Source organism: Maniola jurtina, chromosome 23, assembly GCF_905333055.1.
Source record: "Maniola jurtina chromosome 23, ilManJurt1.1, whole genome shotgun sequence".
In the NCBI taxonomy this organism is placed as follows: Eukaryota; Metazoa; Arthropoda; class Insecta; order Lepidoptera; family Nymphalidae; genus Maniola; species Maniola jurtina.
Window position 1 is genome coordinate 4,485,563 of NC_060051.1, and position 21,286 is coordinate 4,506,848.

Here is a 21,286-nt window from a genome sequence, read left to right on the forward strand (position 1 = left end):
AAGTTATCAGCTCTTTTCTAGTTTTCTTATAGAGGTTTTTGTGCCGGGGGTTTTTTAAATTTTGAGTTACAAAGCAATCAAATATCACTTGCTTTAACGGTGAAGGAAAACATCGTGAGGAAACCTGCAGGCTTGAGAGTTCTCCATATTGTGTTCAAAGGTGTGTGAAGTCTGCCAATCCGCACTTGGCCAGCGTGGTAGAATATGACAAACCGTTTTTATTCTGAGAGCAGACGTTCGCTGTAGTGAGACGACGATGGATTGATGACCATATGATGATGGATGGATTGACCATAAAGATAAAAAATACTCTGCACATTGTTCAGATTTCCAAAAGCTAAGCTTTCAATTACCCTGCTATTGCAATAACCCGACGACTGAAGGATAGGATCCGGTTCACAATGTAGACCAAGTTTCTTTACATGTTAAAGCAATGATCCCACGCAAGCTTAAGGACTGGGCTCCATCCCATGAGAGCACACATAATATATGTCCTTTAAAACAAACACCAGCAAACATAATCCCTTTCCTTAATACGGCAGAACTCATTAAAGCGATGCTTTATATTTATTTAAGCGAATAAAAGTGTCAGTTACACACTAAATTTATTGTAGGCGCGTTGAAAATTATGAAAGGTATTTTCTTTGTATCAGATTATCTCCTGAATTGCTCCTGGGCTGCTTGTAAAACATGCGCCCACGTGATACTAATCTTATAGTGACCACACGTTAATAAATCCATCCGAGAACTATTGTTGAAGCTTTGTAGCTTTTCCGCTTTACAGGTCTGTTCTCCATGGGTATTATTGTCGTTTTAAATGGTACGTACTACCACAATTTTACGATGTACGTAAAACTATACTACACATATTATTATACTGACTGACTAATGATCGCTAACTATGGGTCTCATAAAGCTTAGAGTCACAGGACTTTTATACAAACTTTCATCCCTTATTTCTGTCCCTCTTATATGTGAAATTTCGAAAAATCGTTAATATAGTTACCTTTCTTAATTATTTTTAAGCGCCCTCCTAAATATCATCGATATAACTTGAAAATGACGGTCTGCCTTACAAACTTTCATTCCGTGTTAAAGGTGGTATTTCCAAAAATCTTTACTTATTTATATACGGATAGCAAAAGAAAATGGTATTCTAAAACCCAGTACCAGTACCTGTATCTATCATCAGACTAGTATAACGCGTTTCATGTTAGTTCCTATGGTCGTCATCCTGAAGGTGAGATTGCAGTCCAGCGCTAATCTGTCACCGATGAAAAATAACACATACATAATTCAGAACAAATCTTTTTCTTTGCGATTCCGTCATCAAAAATTGTCATGGGATGCGGTCATGGGCGTTGATTCATACTCGAACATAATTAAAAGTCTGTACGCATCGAGCAACATGGCCAAGAGTCGATATAGCGTCCAATGTGAAAAATTAAAAAAAAAATACGAAGGAATGATACACACCTTATAATGCAATAACAACGTTCATACTGTGCCGAAGAATAAACTCAGGCTTTAAGCTCAAGCAAGTCGTAAGTTAAAAAAATTGGAATATCTCAACTGGCGTACCTAAAATCGAACTAAAAAGTTTAAAAAATCACTGTTGATAATGGCATCACACAGCTGTTATGTCAAGTTTTTTTCAATAAACTTATAGCCAGTGTCACTTGGAATGATATAAGGATTCAAGCGATACCACATACATCCGAATCAGTTTAGGTATTTTGAAGTTATGGCGAAATAAAGATACTCATATACATCGCTACCTTGGGGTACAAAGGTCGTAAAAGCCAAAAGCCTACTTTTCAGGACGAGCAAAAAACGAAATTTTAAAAACATTTTGGCTAATAACTTTTTTGTTCATGTATGTATATTGACCCTATTAAGTCAAATTTGTTAATTTTTTATGCTCTTTGCAATGGACAGGCTTATTTTATTGTCAGTCTCTTAGTTTAAAAGTTAGTGTGGATTTACGACCAATTATTTTTTGAAACATGTTTAATACACCCCACGATAATTTGAGTTGTTGCATTGTAATGAGTCGTAACTAGATGTAAGTTGTTGTTATTGAGCTTAAAAACCACTAACATAAAAAAAGAAAGTCATAAAATCAATACCTTTCAAATGTTGGGAGTGTAACTATAATAACTTTATAGTAATATTACATACCTCACTGTAAATTGGTAGCAAAAACCACTATACTTACCTAAATATCCCACATTACCTACTAGTACCTATGTGTGAACTTATTCCAATTTTTTTTATCAGTTGATGAATCAAATTTAGTCAATTTTTTTAAATGAATCTACTAAAAACTAAGTATAAAATAAAAATCATTTTTTGTTTAATCATGTTTTTATTCCAGAAAACATAAACACAATGTTAATGACAATACAATACGGTGACAGTAATTACAACTGTAAAAATACGTTCGTGTTTCGTTAAGACAATTGAATAACTATTTCACAATTTTTCGTACGTCAGTAATCATCAACAAAGTTGCTCAGAACATTATCTTCTTATAATTACAAATATATAAAACTTGACGGTACTTTACATTTAAATTAACTTTCATCTTGGTCATCTTCATCGTCTTCATCTGTATCTAGGAGGCAGTCTTGTAAAGATTCATGAGGTAAATTCAAATATTCGTGTTGATATGGTTTTGGTATAGTTCCATTTTCACATAAACGTTTCAAATCGTTGTATTTTACAGTTGAAATGGGCAGCCGACGGTCATACAACTTTCGCAATACCAACTCTTCTCCTTGGATGGAACTTTGTTCGCTATTTGTATCGTCGTCGTTATCATGAATTCTTCCTCTTCCCTTTCCTTTGAATCTTCCTGTCCCTCTCCCTTTCCCCTTTCCCTTTTTCCTTTTTGTAGATTCTTCATAAAGATTGATTGTTTCTTGGAGTGCGTCTTCGCACATCGAGTATTTAATTTCTGCTTTATTTTTATTTCTTTTTTTAAATGTCGCAATCCTGATTTGTTGGAATTTAATTTTTTTTTGTGTCTCTTTTGTAAATGTTTTTAATGCAAGAGCTTCCCAGTTGATGAAGTCTTCATGTTCCAAAATATTGACTTGGTAGGGTCGCGGACGTTTTCGTGCAGCTGAAATGTAAGGTAGCCATTGCGAGGGGCTCCATACTGTGAGCTTTTGAATTTCTTTTTCAATCGTTGCATGCATGGAATCCACAGGCATGTAAGTATGTCCTGGTAGCAAAAAATTTATTTGAATAGTCTCTAAGCTTTTCGATCGCTTCAGGAACTGATTAATAACAGACAAGACTATCCTGTTCTTGTTTTGTCCCACGCAGGAATCACAGTAAAGAATCAAATGTTTCACCTTTCTTTTATCAACTTCTTCAAAGTATTTATATAAACAAGTAGCAATTTCTTGACTGCCTCGTTTCGCATCACACTCTCCCCAAACATAGCAATATCCATTTTGAGTCCCACTTTCGTACAAAGTGAAATTGAATACTGCATATTTTCTGGAATATCCTAGTAGCATACTATCTCCATGAGGTGTGGTTAGCACCTTTTGCAGATCAAAGCTTGTGGTCAGTGTGTCATTGTTAAGACTTCTGAATTTTTGGTGAGCTGAAAATCTTCTGTACATAGATTTCTTTTCTTTACAATGTGTATCTAATTTCTTTTTTTCTGCTTCATTCATGTTCTCATTGCGCTCTGCTTTTGTACACAAAAGACATTTATCTTTCTTTGGCGTATGAAAACTGATATTGTATTCATTGTTGAATATCATTCTAAAAACAGATTCTCCAACAGGTTGCTTATGATTACTTTCACACTGTTTCTGGTAAATTCTATACAAATTAGTAACGTTTTTGAGTTCCTGAGGAAGGTAAACCCTACTTGATCGTTTCCGGGTGTAGTGTGAAGGCACTGCAGGTAGCTTTTCAATGAACATCTTCACGTATTCTTTATCATCGGAAGAATATTTGGCAGGAACATTGCGTGTCCTCAACTCATTTTGGGCCATGCCTTCTTTAGAATGCGACAGAGTGTACAGTAAAAATTTTTGAGTTACATTGAGGGTTTGAAGTAAAAACTTTTGACACACCTTCTTACGATCTTCACCGTCGTTGATGAAATATTCATAAGTAAGACTTCTCCTGCTTTCATGAGATGTTCTTGTGCGTGAAACCGGAACTAAGCGAGTACAATTGACAAGCCAGTCTTTTTTCCTCTGCAAATCTAAGCTCCAGTAGAAATTGAAAATGGAATTTCTTTTTTCTTCGGAAATATCATAACAACCCCTTTTACATTTATTTGGCTCACAAGGATTTCGTCCCATAGTTTTTTCTGGTACTAAGTTTCCTTCTCTTTTTTCGTAGCTTTTACCTTCATCTTTAAGTTGTTTCCGTTGCTTTCTTTTATTAATAGGTTTTTTCTTCTTACGTTTATTTACACTATCAATATTATCTTCTTTGATTGCCCTTTTACTTAGTTTTTTCTTTTTTTTCTCAGGACTATCGCTTGCTTCAGATTCATTACACGACCACTCATCGGAACTTCCTCCACTAAAATCCATTAATTCATCTTCTGACAAAAACTCTACGTATAAGGACCTTTTAAACGATAATCTTTTACGTTTTGTATTTTGCTTCATTTCTGGAGTTCCTTTTTCATCAGGACGCAGGGAGCACGAAGCTGAGGGTTGAGCGTCTCCGGAAGCAGCGGGTGGGTAGCTCGTCATTAAGCATGGAGTTACTTCAGGACCCAGGGAGCACGAAGCTGAGGGCTGAGTATCTCCGTGAGCATAGGTCGTCGTCAAGCACGCGGTTTCATCAGAACGCATGGAGCACGAAGCTGAGGGCTGAGCATCTTCGGTAGCAGCAGGTAGGTAGCTCGTCGCTAAGCACGGGGTTTCATCAGGACTCAGGGAGCACGAAGCTGAGGGCTGAGTATCTCCGTAAGCAACAGGTTGATAGGTAGTCGTCAAGCACGCGGTTTCATCAGAACGCATGGAGCACGAAGCTGAGGGCTGAGCATCTCCGGTAGCAGCAGGTGGGTAGCTCGTCGTTAAGCACGGGGTATCATCAGGGCCCAGGTAGCACGAAGCTGAGGGCTGAGCATCTCCGTAAGCAGCAGGTGGGTAGCTCGTCGTCAAGCACGCGGTTTCATCAGAACGCATGGAGCACGAAGCTGAGGGCTGAGCATCTTCGGTAGCAGCAGGTAGGTAGCTCGTCGCTAAGCACGGGGTTTCATCAGGACCCAGGGAGCACGAAGCTGAGGGCTGAGTATCTCCGTAAGCAACAGGTTGATAGGTAGTCGTCAAGCACGCGGTTTCATCAGAACGCATAGAGCACGAAGCTGAGGGCTGAGCATCTCCGGTAGCAGCAGGTGGGTAGCTCGTCGTTAAGCACGGGGTATCATCAGGGCCCAGGTAGCACGAAGCTGAGGGCTGAGCATCTCCGTAAGCAGCAGGTGGGTAGCTCGTCGTTAAGCACGGGGTTTCATCAGGACCCAGGGAGCACGAAGCTGAGGGCTGAGCATCTCCGTAAGCAGCAGGTGGGTAGGTCGTCGTCAAGCACGTGGTTTCATCAGAACGCATGGAGTACGAAACTGAAGGCTGAGCGTCTCCAGAAACAGCAGGTGGGTAGCTCGTCGGTAAGAACGGAGTTTCATCAGGACCCAGGGAGCACGAAGCTGAGGGCTGAGTGTTGCCGGAAGTAGCAGGTGGCTCGTAAAAATACTGGTATGGTGTTACAAGTGGCTCCAAACACGTCGTGGTTTCAGTACTGTTCCCGTGTTTTATTACGTCGATAGAAATAATCTCAACTTTACTTTGCTTCTTTGCATCAGTACTTTTTAATGGACTGTTCGGAACACCAGCATTTTCTCCAAAGAAAGATGTATTTGATCGGGGTACTTCAATACTTCTAGTATTGAAGTTACTTTCGCTGCTGCTGCTATGTATTATAATATTTTCTTTTAGTACTTTTTTTCTTTTTGGTGGGCTTTCTGTATCACTTCCTTCTATGATATCTGAGCTCTGATTTACATCATTGCTATTTTTATCAATGCTTTTGTATCTGCCTATCTCACCTTGTTGTTCGTGATTCAATCTGTAAGTAAAAATTATACCTAATTTTAATGATAGTCATCTGCGGGTTCACATAATAATATTGACTGTGAGACTGTGTTTTTGTCATTCATAGTATTCCACTATAGATCCCCTCTAACAGGAGTCTCTAATATCCCGGTGCCAAATAATTATTTAAATTTATTTATCTGAACATTAGAAAAAGAAAATATTATCATGACGTGAAGACACATTTTTTCAGAGGCAAGATATGAGTAGGCAGTAAAAGCCTTGAGAAATAGTAAACTGCGTCGTATAAACCACTAAAACCGTCAAGACAAAAAAGTATTGAAAGCTAAATTGGTGTATAAACCATGTATTTCGTCTGGTGTTCGTTACGACCACGGTTATCTGGGTACTTAACTATATTATTATTTTAAAAAATAAGCTATTCAAGTATTATACTCAGGCATTATTATTATTAGGCAGGTGCTAATATTGATAACATTATAGGTACTTAACTAAACTATAATAATAACTATAGTGCCGACTTTTCTAACCCGACGACGGTGGCTATATTTGACACTAAGTGTCGCCGTTTTCGAAATGACCGTCACTTTTTCTAACACTAAGTTCAACAGTAATATCATCGGTTTAGAAAAGTTAGTGACACTGTATAACACATCGGTACTAATAATTAACACTTATTATCAAAAACAGGAAAGCACTAACGAAGCTAAAGTAAGGAAAATAATTAGGTATAACGTAGCTTACCTTTCTGGCACTCGATTTCGTAGTTTTAACAATGATTGAAGTACTCTCCGTCTTTCAAGTAATGAATTCAGTTTGTTTTCCATCGCAACATTCGATAAATTACACCATCACCTTGCTTTTTATCAAAGAAGTATAACAAATTCTTAATACGATGTCAATTGTACGGCTATCCGTTTACAATTGAACCACGCCAGCCGGACTCTTGAGAAAACAATAATCAAAACGAAATTCTTTGACTACTATCTATCTTACTCTAATCTATGAAGTTCATAAGAACTAGAAAGGGAGACACGTGACTATTGTAAAATGAACCTTATTTTTAAGCAATCATAATATCTAAAATTAGTATGACGAGTCGCCGACGATGTAGGTATTTCTACTTTAATCGGCAGCTCTCGGCGCGGCGTTTGGCTTCAAACGTATTTTTTCGAACGGAGTAAGTACTTTTCAATTTATTTGTCAAAAATTGCTTAGAGATATTAAAGCCAATTTGCTCTTCACGAATGTGTTCCGGATGGGTGTAAATACTTTACGGTCAGTTGATGTACTTGAGCTCAGGGTGTAAAAACTAAATTGTACTAAACGTATAGAGTTAAAAGGCTGTAAATCGAAGTCAAACTGAACTTTGGTTTTTACAACCAAGCGCAATTCATTACTTTGGTAGTACACCGTACTTGACTCGAATCTACTGTCTTTTACAACCTGAACTTGTAAAAAAATATGGTATTACTCCAAGTGGTCATAGCAATAATATTTTTTTTGGTTCTTACATCATAAATTCCAATAAAAACTTTGTTTAGACGTTGAAGTCACATGGGCCGTAAAAACCATTTATTTGCGAATTTGAAAGTGTTATATAGATCAATCGGTAGAGCGAAAAATTCTAAATAAGACTGCATACATAACTCATTTTGGGTAAAATGGTTTATACCACCTTTCTACCCCAAGGTGTCGACATACACTTTGAAAACATTACCTACACTCTTTTTTTGGGCAGTCGTGACTTGTGTATAAAAACATACTTTAACATTTGACATTTATAATTATGCATAGTGATTGATTAAAATATGGTATTTTAGCAGACGTTAGCACTTTCGCATTTACATAATAGATCTATAATATAGGTACTGGGTAGTATTTGACCAATTGGTCGTTTAGCAAACGTTGTATGCCCATAATACATCCCATGAAGGAGGATTTGCATTAATTTTGGCTCTGAAGGCTTTTATTAACCATGAACATGATCGATGAGACCTTGATTTGCATGTTTCCAAATTACTCCGTAGATTGCTATCGGTATCCCGTGTCAGATGTACAGCCTCAAATTATCCCACTCGAGGTAATTCGTGGAGAGCCTTCAGTGTACCCCGTAAGAGTATAATTTGATTTGAATCTCGCTAACTTTTACAAATGGCTTCGCATGCGTATGATGTCCAAAAGCATAAATGGTACTCAAGACAAATGGAATGATTTTATTGGAATGAAACTTTATTTATTTCATGTAGGACAAGAATAGAATAGATTTTTATCCAAGTAGACTTTTACAAGTGCTTTCAAATCGTCAAAATAATTGAATAAACCTGTGCCTGCAGTTATAATAATAATAAAATTAAAGTCCGGACTCCACCACCAGTTTCTAAACTAGAAGTTTTTCTAGGGCTCTCCCCAACGCTTTTAACACAAACGTAGCTTCGTTCTCATTGAATATTAACTAATCAAACTCAATAAAATGTTGTAGAGACGTTCTAGAATTAGTATCCATGTTTCTAGTTTGCCAGATTTCTGTAAAAATATGATTTTATTAAATACTAGCTGATACCCGCGACTTCGTTCGCGTGGATGTAGGTTTTTAAAATTCCCGTGGGAACTCTTTGATTTTCCGGGATAAAAAGTAGCCTATGTGCTAATCCAGGGTATAATCTATCTCCATTCTAAATTTCAGCCCAATCCGTCAAGTAGTTTTTGCGTGAAGGAGTAACAAACCTACACACACACACACACATACAAACTTTCTCCTTTATAATATTAGTGTGATTCATATACAAGTTCGCCCTTGACTGTACTGTAGTTTCAAAGTTAGGTTACAAAGATCTTTGATTACGTATAACATTAAAATTACCTACTCATAATCTGGAAACACACAGATATTAATTTCTAGAACATGTCTATGAAATTTCATTGGGTTTGATTTGTTAATACAAATATTGAAATTAGAACCAAATTACCTTTTTTTGGAGCGCGCTACGAATAAATTCCTCTTTCCTTGGTAGCTAGCTGTCTTCGCCCAAATAAATGCACCAACCCATACTGTTCTCTTTTCTGGTTGAAAAAATAAAATAAAAAATAAAAACAAATCAATTAATCAATCATTTATTTGCTGTAAATGCAAGTTTACAAAGATGTTAAAATTAATTGAAAGTGTCACCACATTTGCCATGCAATGGCGTTGCAAATACATATATTTTACCTAATACTTAATGGTAAATACAAACTAGGGTGGTAACTTATCGTAGTCTGCCATCAGACAACGAGAATGCAAAAAAAAAATTGAAACTATATTTTCCTAAAAACAAGAAAAAACTAAATCGAATAAAATAAAGAAGAATTAACATAGCAAAAACAGGTTATAAATCTTGGAAGCTGTTATAGAGATATTAAACGTAATTCCCTTTTGAGCGGAATCTTTTAAAATTTAAATTGAACTCAAAACTTAAATCGCCTTAAAATTGAAAACCGGGAACTACTTTCCACTTTGCTGCTTCGCAAATCTGTGCCCGCACCTGGTTTCACAAACTGTTATTTAAACTTATTTTATTAATTTAGAATTTACTCATTGTTTTTATCAAATTTTGATGAAAGAGTGATGAAAGATAAATCCTTTAAGTTACTTCTTTTCATGTAAATATTTGTAGTCTGATTTATTTCTCACTAGAGGATGCACGCTACTTCGTCCGCGTGGATTTAGGTTTTTAAAGATCCCGTGGGAACTGATTGATTTTCCGGGATAAAAAGTTGCCTAGGTCAATTACAGGGACATAAGCTACTTCGGTACTAAATTTCATACAAATCGGTTAAGCGGATGGGTCTTGAGGAATCCCATGGGAACTCTTTGATTTTCCGGGATAAAAAGTAGCCGTATGTCCGTCCCCGGGATATAAGCTGACCCTGTACTAAATTTCGTCAGAATCGGTTAAACTGTTGGGCCGTGAAAAGGTAGTAGACAGACAGACAGGCAGTCAGACAGACACACTTTCGCATTTATAATATTAGTATGGATTTACTTGGTGTTATTTAAACTTTTTTTATTAATTAAGAATTTCGGTACTGTTTTTAACGAATTTTGATGTGATGATTTAAATCTTGCTTCTTTTGATGAGAATCTATGTATTCTACTTATTGATTTTCACTTCGGTTTTCACTGACCATGATTCTATTTTTATTTTTATTCTTTTTTTCATATCCATTGCCCCTAGAATAAAGTGGTCACCCTAATATCCACTGCCTACATAATATAGCCAGTCCACTATTAGAGGTCACTTTAGTAACTCGATCGCTATGCACGTATAATACGCACTATAATTAATACTAAACGTCAAAAGATGGCCAGATAAGAGTTTTGATCATAAAGCTGACCGCATATTATTATATCTATGTATATAAAAGAAAAAGCTGAGTGGCTGATGATGATGATGATCGATCTATCAATCATCATCATCATCATCATCATCAGTCTGTGGACGTCCACTGTTGGACATAGGCCTTCCCTAAAGAGCGCCACCACACCCCGGTTCTCCGCCTCATCCAGCCACTTCCCGCCAGCCGCTTTATATCGGCTTGCTTAAACGCGGTCTCCACTCAAGGACTTTTTGGCTCCAACGGCCATCGCCTCTACGAAAGGCATGACAGAGAGGCAGGCAGGCAGGAGAGATGATCTATCAATACACAGCTCAAACTACTGGACAGATCGGGCTGAAATTTGACATGCAGATAGCTAATAATGACATAGACATCCACTAAGAAAGGATTTTTGAAAATTTAACCCCTAAGGGTGTAAAATAGGGGTTAAAATAGAAGTCACGCGCATAAGCAAGTACGCGCCGAAACATCCGTTCGTGCTTCATACATCACAAAATCAAAATTAACTTATTTCATGTAAGATATCTTATGACTGTGACTACCATCGGCTCAGAATGCAGATTTTAAGCCGGCGAGAAACTCAGCACTTGCTCTTCAATTAACAAAAAGTTACAATAGATAACATTTCCACAATTTTGACTACGTACGTAGTAGAGGAGCCTGGTATACTGGTAGAGGTACCTCTACCAGTATACCAGGCTCCTCTATCTGGTTCACACACCACACACACACATACACACACACAAAAACACACACACACACACACACACACACAGACAGAAAAATACTATGTTATTATTTTTCATTCAAGCGCTTTGTGAACTTGCTCTTGGTGTACCGAAATGAAATAAAATATTGATGCGGCGGCGCATAACATTCTCGCTGTTAGGTATGCGATCGCCTTTTGATCATAAATAGATGATTATCTCTTCGCAAATATTGACCGTTTGTTTTGTCATTTTATGTTAATACTAAGTGACTCGCAAGAAAAACGCATCAGGATTGTTTTTATGTGTTTTGAAAGTATTAAGAGGGCTCTCTCCGTCACTCGTTTCCACTCGTTTCATACAATCGTAGTTCCAATTTCATTTGAATATTAAGCAACCTAAGTTCATGAAATTTTGCAGTCATATTCTACAAACTAATATCTATGTCTGTGGTTTTCCAGATTTCTGTTAAATTATTCGGTTTTAAAGTTACGCGGGCTTAAACTTTTCATACAAATCTTGGAGCCCCTGTAATTTTAAAACTACATATTTTTAGAAAAATCTAAAACACCACAGACACAGATATTAGTTTCTAGAATATGTCTGCAAAATTTCATGTACTTTGCTTGCTTAATATTCAAATGAAATTGGAACTACGATTGTATGAAACGAGTGGAAACGAGTGACGGAGAGAGCCCTGTTAAGAATGTATAGTTTTATTGTACCTGTCAGTTCTAAATGAGTTTATTTTACTATGAAATAAACGTTTTATTCAGAACTGGTTTCTGTTAATGCAAAACTATAGGCTATAAACAATAAACTCAGAAAGTGAAGCTAGAAATAACCCTGGAAAATTATTGCAACTATGCAAAGAAAACCTCGCATGAGTCATGCAATAAGTAGTAGGCAGTAGGCACCTATATCGCGACTTCGATTCTCCATACTTCCATAACCTAACCTACTAATATTATAAATGCGAAACTGTCTGTCTGTATGCCTGCTTCAGTCGTGAAGCCGATTTTGTCAAAATTCGAGGTAGCTTGCATCCCAGGGATGGACATAGACTAATTTTTATCCCGGAAAATCAAAGAGTTCCCCGGGATTACAAATTCCCAAGTTCACTCTCACACTTCATCATCTAGTATTTAATAAAACAGTTATTAATATTTAAAAAGCTATTAATTCTCCTCCGCCTCCGGTTTTCGGGAGTGGTTAAGGTTACGGGGGCCCGGAGCTCGATGCCTGGCTCAAACTTTTCGGAATTTTAAACAATCAGATATGTAACGTTGAAGGAAAACATCGTGAGGGAATCTGCCTGAGAGTTCTCAAAAATGCTCTCAAAGGTGTGTGAAATCTTCCGATCCGCCCTTGGTCAGAATGGTAGACTACTTATGGCCTAAGCCCTCCGGTTTAGGACATAGTCCACCATCCTGGCCAATGGCCCATTCTGAGAGGAAACCCGTGCTCAGTAGTGGACCGGCTAAGGATTGAGATGGTGATGATGACGATGAGAGTATCTCTAAACTCTGTCAGAAAGTTATGTGGTATTCATTTATTTGCGTAAGTAGAAATATTAAAAATTACACGTCTCACTCCAAGAGTCCTGTATTAAGGTCCATAAGGTATTAACAGTTTTTCAAAATTACCAGTTTTCAATTTTAAGGGTCATAGGGCTCTGATGATGTAGTATCTGAAGGCACATTTTTGAGGAAACGACACGAAAAACGAGCAAGACGCGCCGAAATTGCATAATTAACTCCACCTCGCTATCAAATCACGGAATTTTATAAATCGCTTGCAAGAACATCGTATACACGACCTAAAAGTGGTGTTACCAAGTATACAGTTTTTTTTAGGACATGACCTGCTGTAGCTATTAAAATAATAGTAAATAGTAAAAATTGAAAGTATGCTACTGAAAAAAACATTATTCAATAATTATTCATTATTCAATAACCATTTATTATTCACTAGAGGATGCCCGCGGCTTCGCCTGCCTGGATTTCGGTTTTTTAAATCCCGCAGGAACTCTTTGATTTTCCGGGATAAAAAGTAGCCTATGTCCTTCCCCGGGATGTAGCCCATGTCTGTACCAAATTTCATCAAAATCGGTTCAGCGGTTGGGCCGTGAAAACGTAGCAGACAGACAGACAGACAGACAGACACACTTTCGCATTTATAATATTAGTATGGATTAATATACTTAAAAGCCAAGCTGTGACAGCCAAGACGTCCACCTCGTATTTGGGAAGCCAGAGGTTCGATCCTGGGCACGCATCACTAGCGTTTTGTTACCCAATTAAATATTTGGTTAAAATGAGAACCTAACATTTGTATGAAAAGCACTGGGCAGCGCGCTAGGTTTCCTTTTTTTAAAGTACTCATTTATACTTACGTAGGCATTTTTATAATATTTGTCGGGGGTAAGTTTCTTTGAAATGAAATCAGTTTGTGGCTATTTTGCCAGTTTAGAGAATTAGGTGTCTTTGCCTGATTTTATGACATGAACAGTGTGCACTAGGTGAGTATCTACATAATATATGAGAATAATACATTAGATATCAAATTAAACTATATCTCACAGTAGGTATTTCCGTCCATTTGGCTTGAAATATTGTATGTTTTAATGCAAAGAACCGGACTTCTAGACTCATGTCCTACATTCAACAATTTTAGTGTGGCTGCCCTGCTTAAAAGGCATTAACATTGTAAAAAAACGTGCAAAAAGGCGCGGAAAAAAGGCTGGCTGCAAGAACATGTTCCCAACGCGTCGAAAAATAAAACAGTGGGAGAGAGAGGTGTGACTCGCTTGCTTTTTCTCACCGGCCGATAAGAGTGGCGATTAACGATTGAATATGAATCGATATCGGTTGTTGGCACACGGGAAGATGCGCTCGCGCCTAAGGCCTAAACCAGACTTTTTGATGTCCAAAACTGGCTCGAATCAGATAATATTAGGAAACTTTTCTATGTAAGGAATCAAGTTTTCCGTCAAGAGTTAAAATAAACCGCGTTTATTTTATTTAGCGGCCGATCGCAGATGGACATATTGGAAACGAAAAAAGAAAAATTTTTGTTTAGCAGAGAGGTGTTTAGCACACCATTTAAACCTGTGATGATGCAGTCTAAGGTGGAAGCTGGCTAACCTGGAAGGGGTATGGTAGTTTTTATTAAACCCGTACCCCTTTGGTTTCTACACGGCATCGTACCGAAACGCAGTAGCGTTCTACAAGGAATCGCTTGACAGCACAGCTTTGCAGGTAGGGTGGTAACTAGCCACGGCCAAAGCATCCCACCAGACTAGAACCAGAGATAGGGAAATTATGAAATTTCAAACCCTCGCTGGGAATTGAACCCGGGAGCTCCCATTAATAAGACTACAACGCTTACCACTGAGAGGTCGTCAGTTTATGAGTAAAATTTTGAGTAGACTTGCTATTTCTCACTTCATAACACTTCTTTTAACAAGTGTAAATTAAAAATTTATAACACCTCCGACAAGTGAAGATTACGGTAACTAGAAAAGTGCTGATAACTTAACGGCTGAACCGATTTTCTTGGATTCTAGCTAAGAACACTCTCGATCAAACCACCTTTCAAACAAAAAAAAAACTAAATTAAAATCGGTTCATTAGTTTAGGAGCTACGATGCCACAGACAGATACACAGATACACTCGTCAAACTTATAACACGCCTCTTTTTGGGTCGGGGGTTAAAAAATACGAAATCTAGAAAGCTTGAAACGCTTTTATTTTTGAGAATAAAAGATGCAATGAATCAGTTTCAAGCAACGTTTCAAGGTGTCGACGAAAATGCTCATTGCAAGCTTTTAAAATTGTGATTTATGCTCGGTAAATCATATTAATTGTAATTTGTTAAGAGCCCGGCCGTTTGGCCGCGGGTATTATACTGTGTTTCTTTTCTTTGTTTTTGTATTGGCTTTAGATCGATGCAATCATCCTAAAGAATAATTATTTATTGCAAAAGTTCCTGTTGAGTGTCCCTTCGGATATGTGAAAATGTTAAACATAAATATTTCAAAAAAAAAAATTATTTAAAAAACTACAATAAAACTTAAAGGTAGCCTTATCTAATAAACTTATATACCTTGCCTTATATACCTATGCAATAAATGTAAGTTTAATGAGTAGTACTTAAGTAGGTAGGTACGTATGCGTGAATTATTGATAGTGTTATTCTTATTACACTTCACTTTGGTAACATTACTCCACTTCGCATCATAACGTCTCATAGTATACCCACTTACGTCTTTATATGTAGGTAAATACTAACTATGTACTGTGCTTCAAATGGAAAATTGTCAGCAAGTTCCTTTGTAACTCTTGTAGGTAGATATTGCATCAAACTTTTACTACTTGCAATATTTTTTTCGCTTGGTTTGTATTTTACTGTCAAAGATAACCTACAAAACCTACATAAAAATAAGCAGAAATATTAAAATTATAAGTTTGATGTTTTAAATATGGCGATGGTCTGCATTTGAAACCATAGTATCATGTCATATCATGTCATATCATATCATATCATATCATATCACATCATATCATATCATATCATATCATATCATAACATATTTCATTTCACACTAATATTATAAAGGCCAAATCCTATACAATTTAATTATACTATTGACGGCCAAACTATCCCCAAAATTGATAAGGTCCGCGATTTAGGAGTTATACTCGATAATAAAATGCCATTCAATCCTCATATTGAAACAATCACTAACAAAGCTTTCTCTATGCTTGGCTTTGTTTTAAGAACTTGTAAACCCTTCAAGAAAATTAAGACACTTAAGATTATTTATTCTGCATACGTGCGGAGCAACTTAGAATATTGCAGTAGCATTTGGTCACCTATCTACATAAAGCCTATAGAAGCAATAGAGAGGATACAGCGCAAGTTTATTAAACATTTAAACTTTCGTACTTACTTTGAACCTTCCGACTATAAAGAAAACTGTAAACACTATAATATACAAACTTGTGGGCAAAGGAGGCAAATAGCTGACATGTTAATGCTGTATAATATTATAAACGGTAAGATTGACAGTCCTCATCTTTTATCCAAAATACAATTAGTTGCACCCCCAAAACGCACTCGGCATACGTCACTGCTTGACGTTGATTTTAAAAGAAAAAAATACTCACAAAATTCACCCATTGCTAGAATAACTCGCACCCATAACAAACATTACTCGGAAATTGACCTTTTTCGCCATTCTAAAAAGACATTTAAGCGACACCTTTCACTACTCCACAAATAAAATTTTTTTTTTTTTTTTTCTCTCTTACACGCAAGTGCAACATACTTAACATCATCTCACACACACACACACGCACACACTCACATGCACACACACACTCACACACATAAATACATTCTTGTTTGTACGTTAAACATTAATTCGTTAAATGCTTCATAATTATATTCAATATTATTATTATGTTATGTTATTTTTTATTTAGGCTACCTGAGATACTGTTTTTTTTATACGTATAAAATTATTTATTTATTTTCTTAACCCACTTTTGATGTATTTACTTAATTAATTCTGGTTTTTTTTTAAGTATCTAACTATGTATCACTCACTCAGACAAATTATTATAATTATTATTTTCGAGAAAATCTGTAATTAGCCATATTTATCGATGTAATTAGTATTAAGACTCTTATTAGTATTACCTCGCTGTAGATTTTCCTTCTATAAATAAAATAAATAAATAAATAAAGTTTGTATGTGTGTGTGTGTGTGTGTATGTTTGTTACTCCTTCACGCAAAAAGTACGGGACGGATTGGGCTGAAATTTAGAATGGAGATAGATTATACCCTGGATTAGCACATAGGCTACTTTTTAATCCGTAAAATCAAAGAGTTCCCACGGGATTATTTAAAAACGTACTTCCACGCGAACGAAGTCGCGGGCATCGGCTAGTATTATCATATTAGTATCATCCTATATATCAAGTTCGCAATGGCTTTTTCAGGCGGGTCGAGGTGCCACATTGGTACTCATTTACTTATTCGCTAAGGAGTGAGGCGGTATGCAAGGTGGTTAATAGTTAGCAGATGTAATAAAATATGAATGAAATCGTATTTTTCCTTGAAGCGCTTTTTGTTATGCTTTTGAGATGCTTCTTTTAAACGCAAAGAAGGCCTTACCTAGCAATAAATAATTCAACGACGATTAGTTGTAGATAGAGTAGTAGTAGGTAGGTTAGTTGTAGTAGAGTAGTTGTAGGTAGGTTAGGTATGTGTTAGTTACATACTGTCAATGCAACGTTTTACCTCTGAGTCCCAAGATTAAAGTAATAGTGAAACCCCCTTTTTGGTAAAGTCAAAGTTCAAGCTCTTATAGGTAACTGAGTGTTCTGAGGAGTTTGACCATATTCTATCCTCCTTTTTCTACAACCGCACTGCACACCACCATAAGCATTTCACTCTCACCACCTGTGATCAACAAATTCCTGAAAAGCCGGCAAAACATTGGCGGTTCCTCTGGTGCTACAAATGCTTATGGACGATGGTAATCACTTAACATCAGGTGATCCGCCTGCTCGTTTGCTCGCTGAAATTGAAAAAGAATTCGTCATTAGAGTAAGAATGTCTACATTGTCATGTAGTATTGAGATCATGGCTGCTAGAGCGAAAAAGATTCTTTCCGAGTGTCCCTACTTATAAAGACATTTAATTAAGTAGATTGTGTACCAAAACAAAACAAAATTAAGTGGCAGGCCTCGTTAAAGATGAACACGCAATGTCGCATGCAAAAAATATTAATAACACATTAAGTTAAAAGTAACAACCGTTTAACGTCTTACTGAGAGAACAAACGTGTCTAATTAAAGGGTTCGGACTTTAAGAGAAGTTTTCCTAGCGCGTCCTCCACACAAACATAGTTTGGCTTTCATTCAAACGTTAACCAATCGAACTCAATGAAATTTTGTAGACACTTTCTAGAAACTACTATCTGTATCTGTAGGTATCTGTTTGTGCCATATTTTCTTACAAACATCTTACTTTTCAGTAACGGACTCAAGAATTTGTACCTATGGAGAGCCTTACGTTACGTCAACTAAATACGTGAGTAATAATAATTTATACCTACTTATAATAGATCCCTAAGCCCTCGTAACTTTAAAACTAAATATTTTAACAGAAAACTGCTAAATATTAGTGCCTATAACGAATTTACAAAACATAGAGTTAATTGGTTAATAGTTTTAGACTTCAAAGGCAAACTACGTTTGTTTGGAGCACACTACAAATAAACTCCTCTTAACAGGGCTCTCTCCGTCACTCACTCCATACAATCGTAGTTCCAATTTCATTTGAATAAAGTCCATGAAATTTTGCAGACATATTCTAGAGATATCTGTGCCTGTGGTGTTTTAGATTTTTCTAAAAATATGTAGTTTTAAAATTACAGGGGCTCAAAGATTTGTATGTAAATTTTTAAGACCGCGTAACTTTGAAACCGAATATTTTAAAAGAAATCTGGAAAACCATAGGCATAGATATTAGTTTCTAGAATATGTTTGCAAAATTTCATGGACTTTGGTTGCTTAATAATCAAATGTAATTGGCACTACGTTTGTATGGAGCGAGTGACGGAGAGACCCCTCTTAACACACTTATATTCCACTTAACTAGGGTTGTAGGATGTTGTAGGCGTGTCATAATGACAGTTCTACGAAGTAGTTTAGTGATATTTCTCTTGAACAATTCCATGCCAATTGAATAGGTAAGTCCTATTTTTTTCGCTTAGTATCTCGAAACCATTACTTTCCAAGTGTGTAATATATACATACGTGTGTAATGTGTATACATATTATGATATGACCCTTTCATATGATACCCCACGTGGTATAGTTATCTTACTTTGAAAATTGAACATTTGTTTATGAAAACATTTTAACTTATTTTTTGTGATGTAACCGTGTTAATTCACGGTTATCGGATTTTTCCTTTACTTGTGCCACTGCCATTGCTATAAGACCTACCTACCTGCCAGATATCATGATTCTAGTTCAACGGGAAGGTTTTCTTGACAGACACGACAGACGGACAGACGGACAAGAAACTGATCCTATAAAGGTTCAGTTTTGCCTTTTGTGGTATGGAAGCCTAATAAAGAAAAATCTGACTTCCCCCAGCCTTTCTACTCGATTGACACGAGAGTACCTATTTACAATGTTACAATGCCTAATATACAAGACGAGATTTTTAGCTACCTAGTAGGTACTACCATTCACTTTCAACTAGCTTTCGACTCATTCAATCACATTTCATTCATTCACTGACATGGCTTAATTAAGTTCCTATTGACTGAATTGTAAACAAGCGTTAGTAACTAACAAGGTAGACACATTGCACACTAAAAATTTTTAAAATTACATCTCGTCCTCAGATTTAGGCATCTCATTGAAACCCTATGTTTTTCCGAATTAATAGTTAGTCTAATTTCTCCTTGTATCCTCTATCTGCTTGCGTAGGTAGGTATGCTGAAATAAAATCGGTTGAACCGTTTTGAAGATTACCCCAAACAAACAGAGAGACAAGAAAATGAAAAGAAGAAAGCCGCGTCCGTCAGACGCGTCCGATAATTTATTTCCGCCTTTAGTGAATGTCTACGTTATAGAGAGTTCTTACATGTTTCAAGTTTCTACAGTCTTTCATGAAACCAATCTAGACCAACCACAGACTAACAGAACGGAATAAACTGGTTTGAGCAGTGTGCAGATTATTATGTCAGTCAGTCAGTTTATCGTTTTACTTATAATGTATCTACTATCTATCTATAGATAGTCTCCGGTAAAGGTCTGCATCCGTACATAGTCGAAATTCCTCGAACACGTACGAAACGATTTGCTTCCTCTTTCCTAATTCGAACCGCTAGGATATGGAACGCCCTTCCGGCGTCAGTTTTCCCTTCCACCTATAATATGGGTACCTTCAAGTCAAGAGTGAATAGGCAACTTCTAGGCAAGCGCGCTCCATCTTAGGCTGCATCATCACTTGCTAGCAGGTCTGATTGCAGCCAAGCGCTAGTCTATATAATTTAAAAAAAAAAAAAAATAGATTATAAGTAAGAGTTACTTTAAAACCACAGACAGACTTCAATTTTATTTATTTTATACCTATAATAGATGAGTAAATAAAATTGTAACAGATTTCTTCAACTCAAAGTCCAATAAATAAGACCTTGCAATATTGTCTATGTTCCGGTGAGTTCTCATGCGCAGGTGCGTTGTGTTCTCAAACAAAACGAGCGGCGTACAGCTCGGATGATTTGCTGTAAGCCGTTTAAAAGTTATTTATAAACGATACAGCTTAGGAGCTAGTGACAGATATATTTAAGGCATGAATAAAAGGTAAGAGTGGCTCTTACCTGTAATGGCGGATGGGATGGAAACATAGACACTAGGCTGAGATCAATAGAGTGGGCCTAGTGTAACTTTTCTACTTAACGTAAAGTGTGCGTAAATCTGCCATTTAGTAAGGAGATGGAAAAGTGGCGGAAAAGTTTTCTATCAAACAGTGTGTGTGAAACGTTACACTACCAGGCAATGCGTGAAACACCATGGGGTTTTAGTCCGACATAACTTCCGTGCGTCCCCGGGTGTAGTGGTATCCATGGGGTCCCCATGAAAAAAAAAAAGAAAAAAGAGCCTCAGATTTCATCGATGTTTTCCTTCACCGTTAAAGCAAGTAATATTTAATTGTTTAAAATGCACACGACTCCAAAAAGTTAAGAGGCGCGTACCCCGGATTGAACCCCGAACCTCGCAACTAGGACTTAGAAGGCCGATGTCTCAACCACTAGGTTATCACCGCTTCGTTTAGCCTCAGGTTTGGTAGTCCTCGAACAAATTGCCTCTGATGATGAAGAAAATTTTGAAAGTCGGGCACAAAAATGATTGACACAATTCAATTATATTTAAATATGTGTTAAACAATGACGGTGCTAAATCAATTTTAATTATGTGGTGTGAGGTGCTTAATATATTATTTAGGTCGTCATAAAACTAAAGCTACAGGGTTTTTGAATTCGTTCAAGTCTGAGAAGAAGCCCATAACA

General features: G+C 36.7%; 1 protein-coding gene across 1 annotated transcript; it reads right to left on the reverse strand.

The window, feature by feature from the left end:
* Positions 1–1,669: 1,669 nt before the first annotated feature.
* On the reverse strand, positions 1,670–7,794 carry LOC123877332. The gene is made up of 2 exons (XM_045923986.1): positions 6,840–7,794; positions 1,670–6,108 (listed from the first exon to the last, which is right to left on the reverse strand). The coding sequence occupies exons 1-2, from the start codon at positions 6,920–6,922 to the stop codon at positions 2,577–2,579; spliced, it is 3,615 nt and encodes a 1,204-aa protein (XP_045779942.1). The 5' UTR covers positions 6,923–7,794; the 3' UTR covers positions 1,670–2,576.
* Between the last annotated feature and the right edge of the window lie 13,492 nt (positions 7,795–21,286).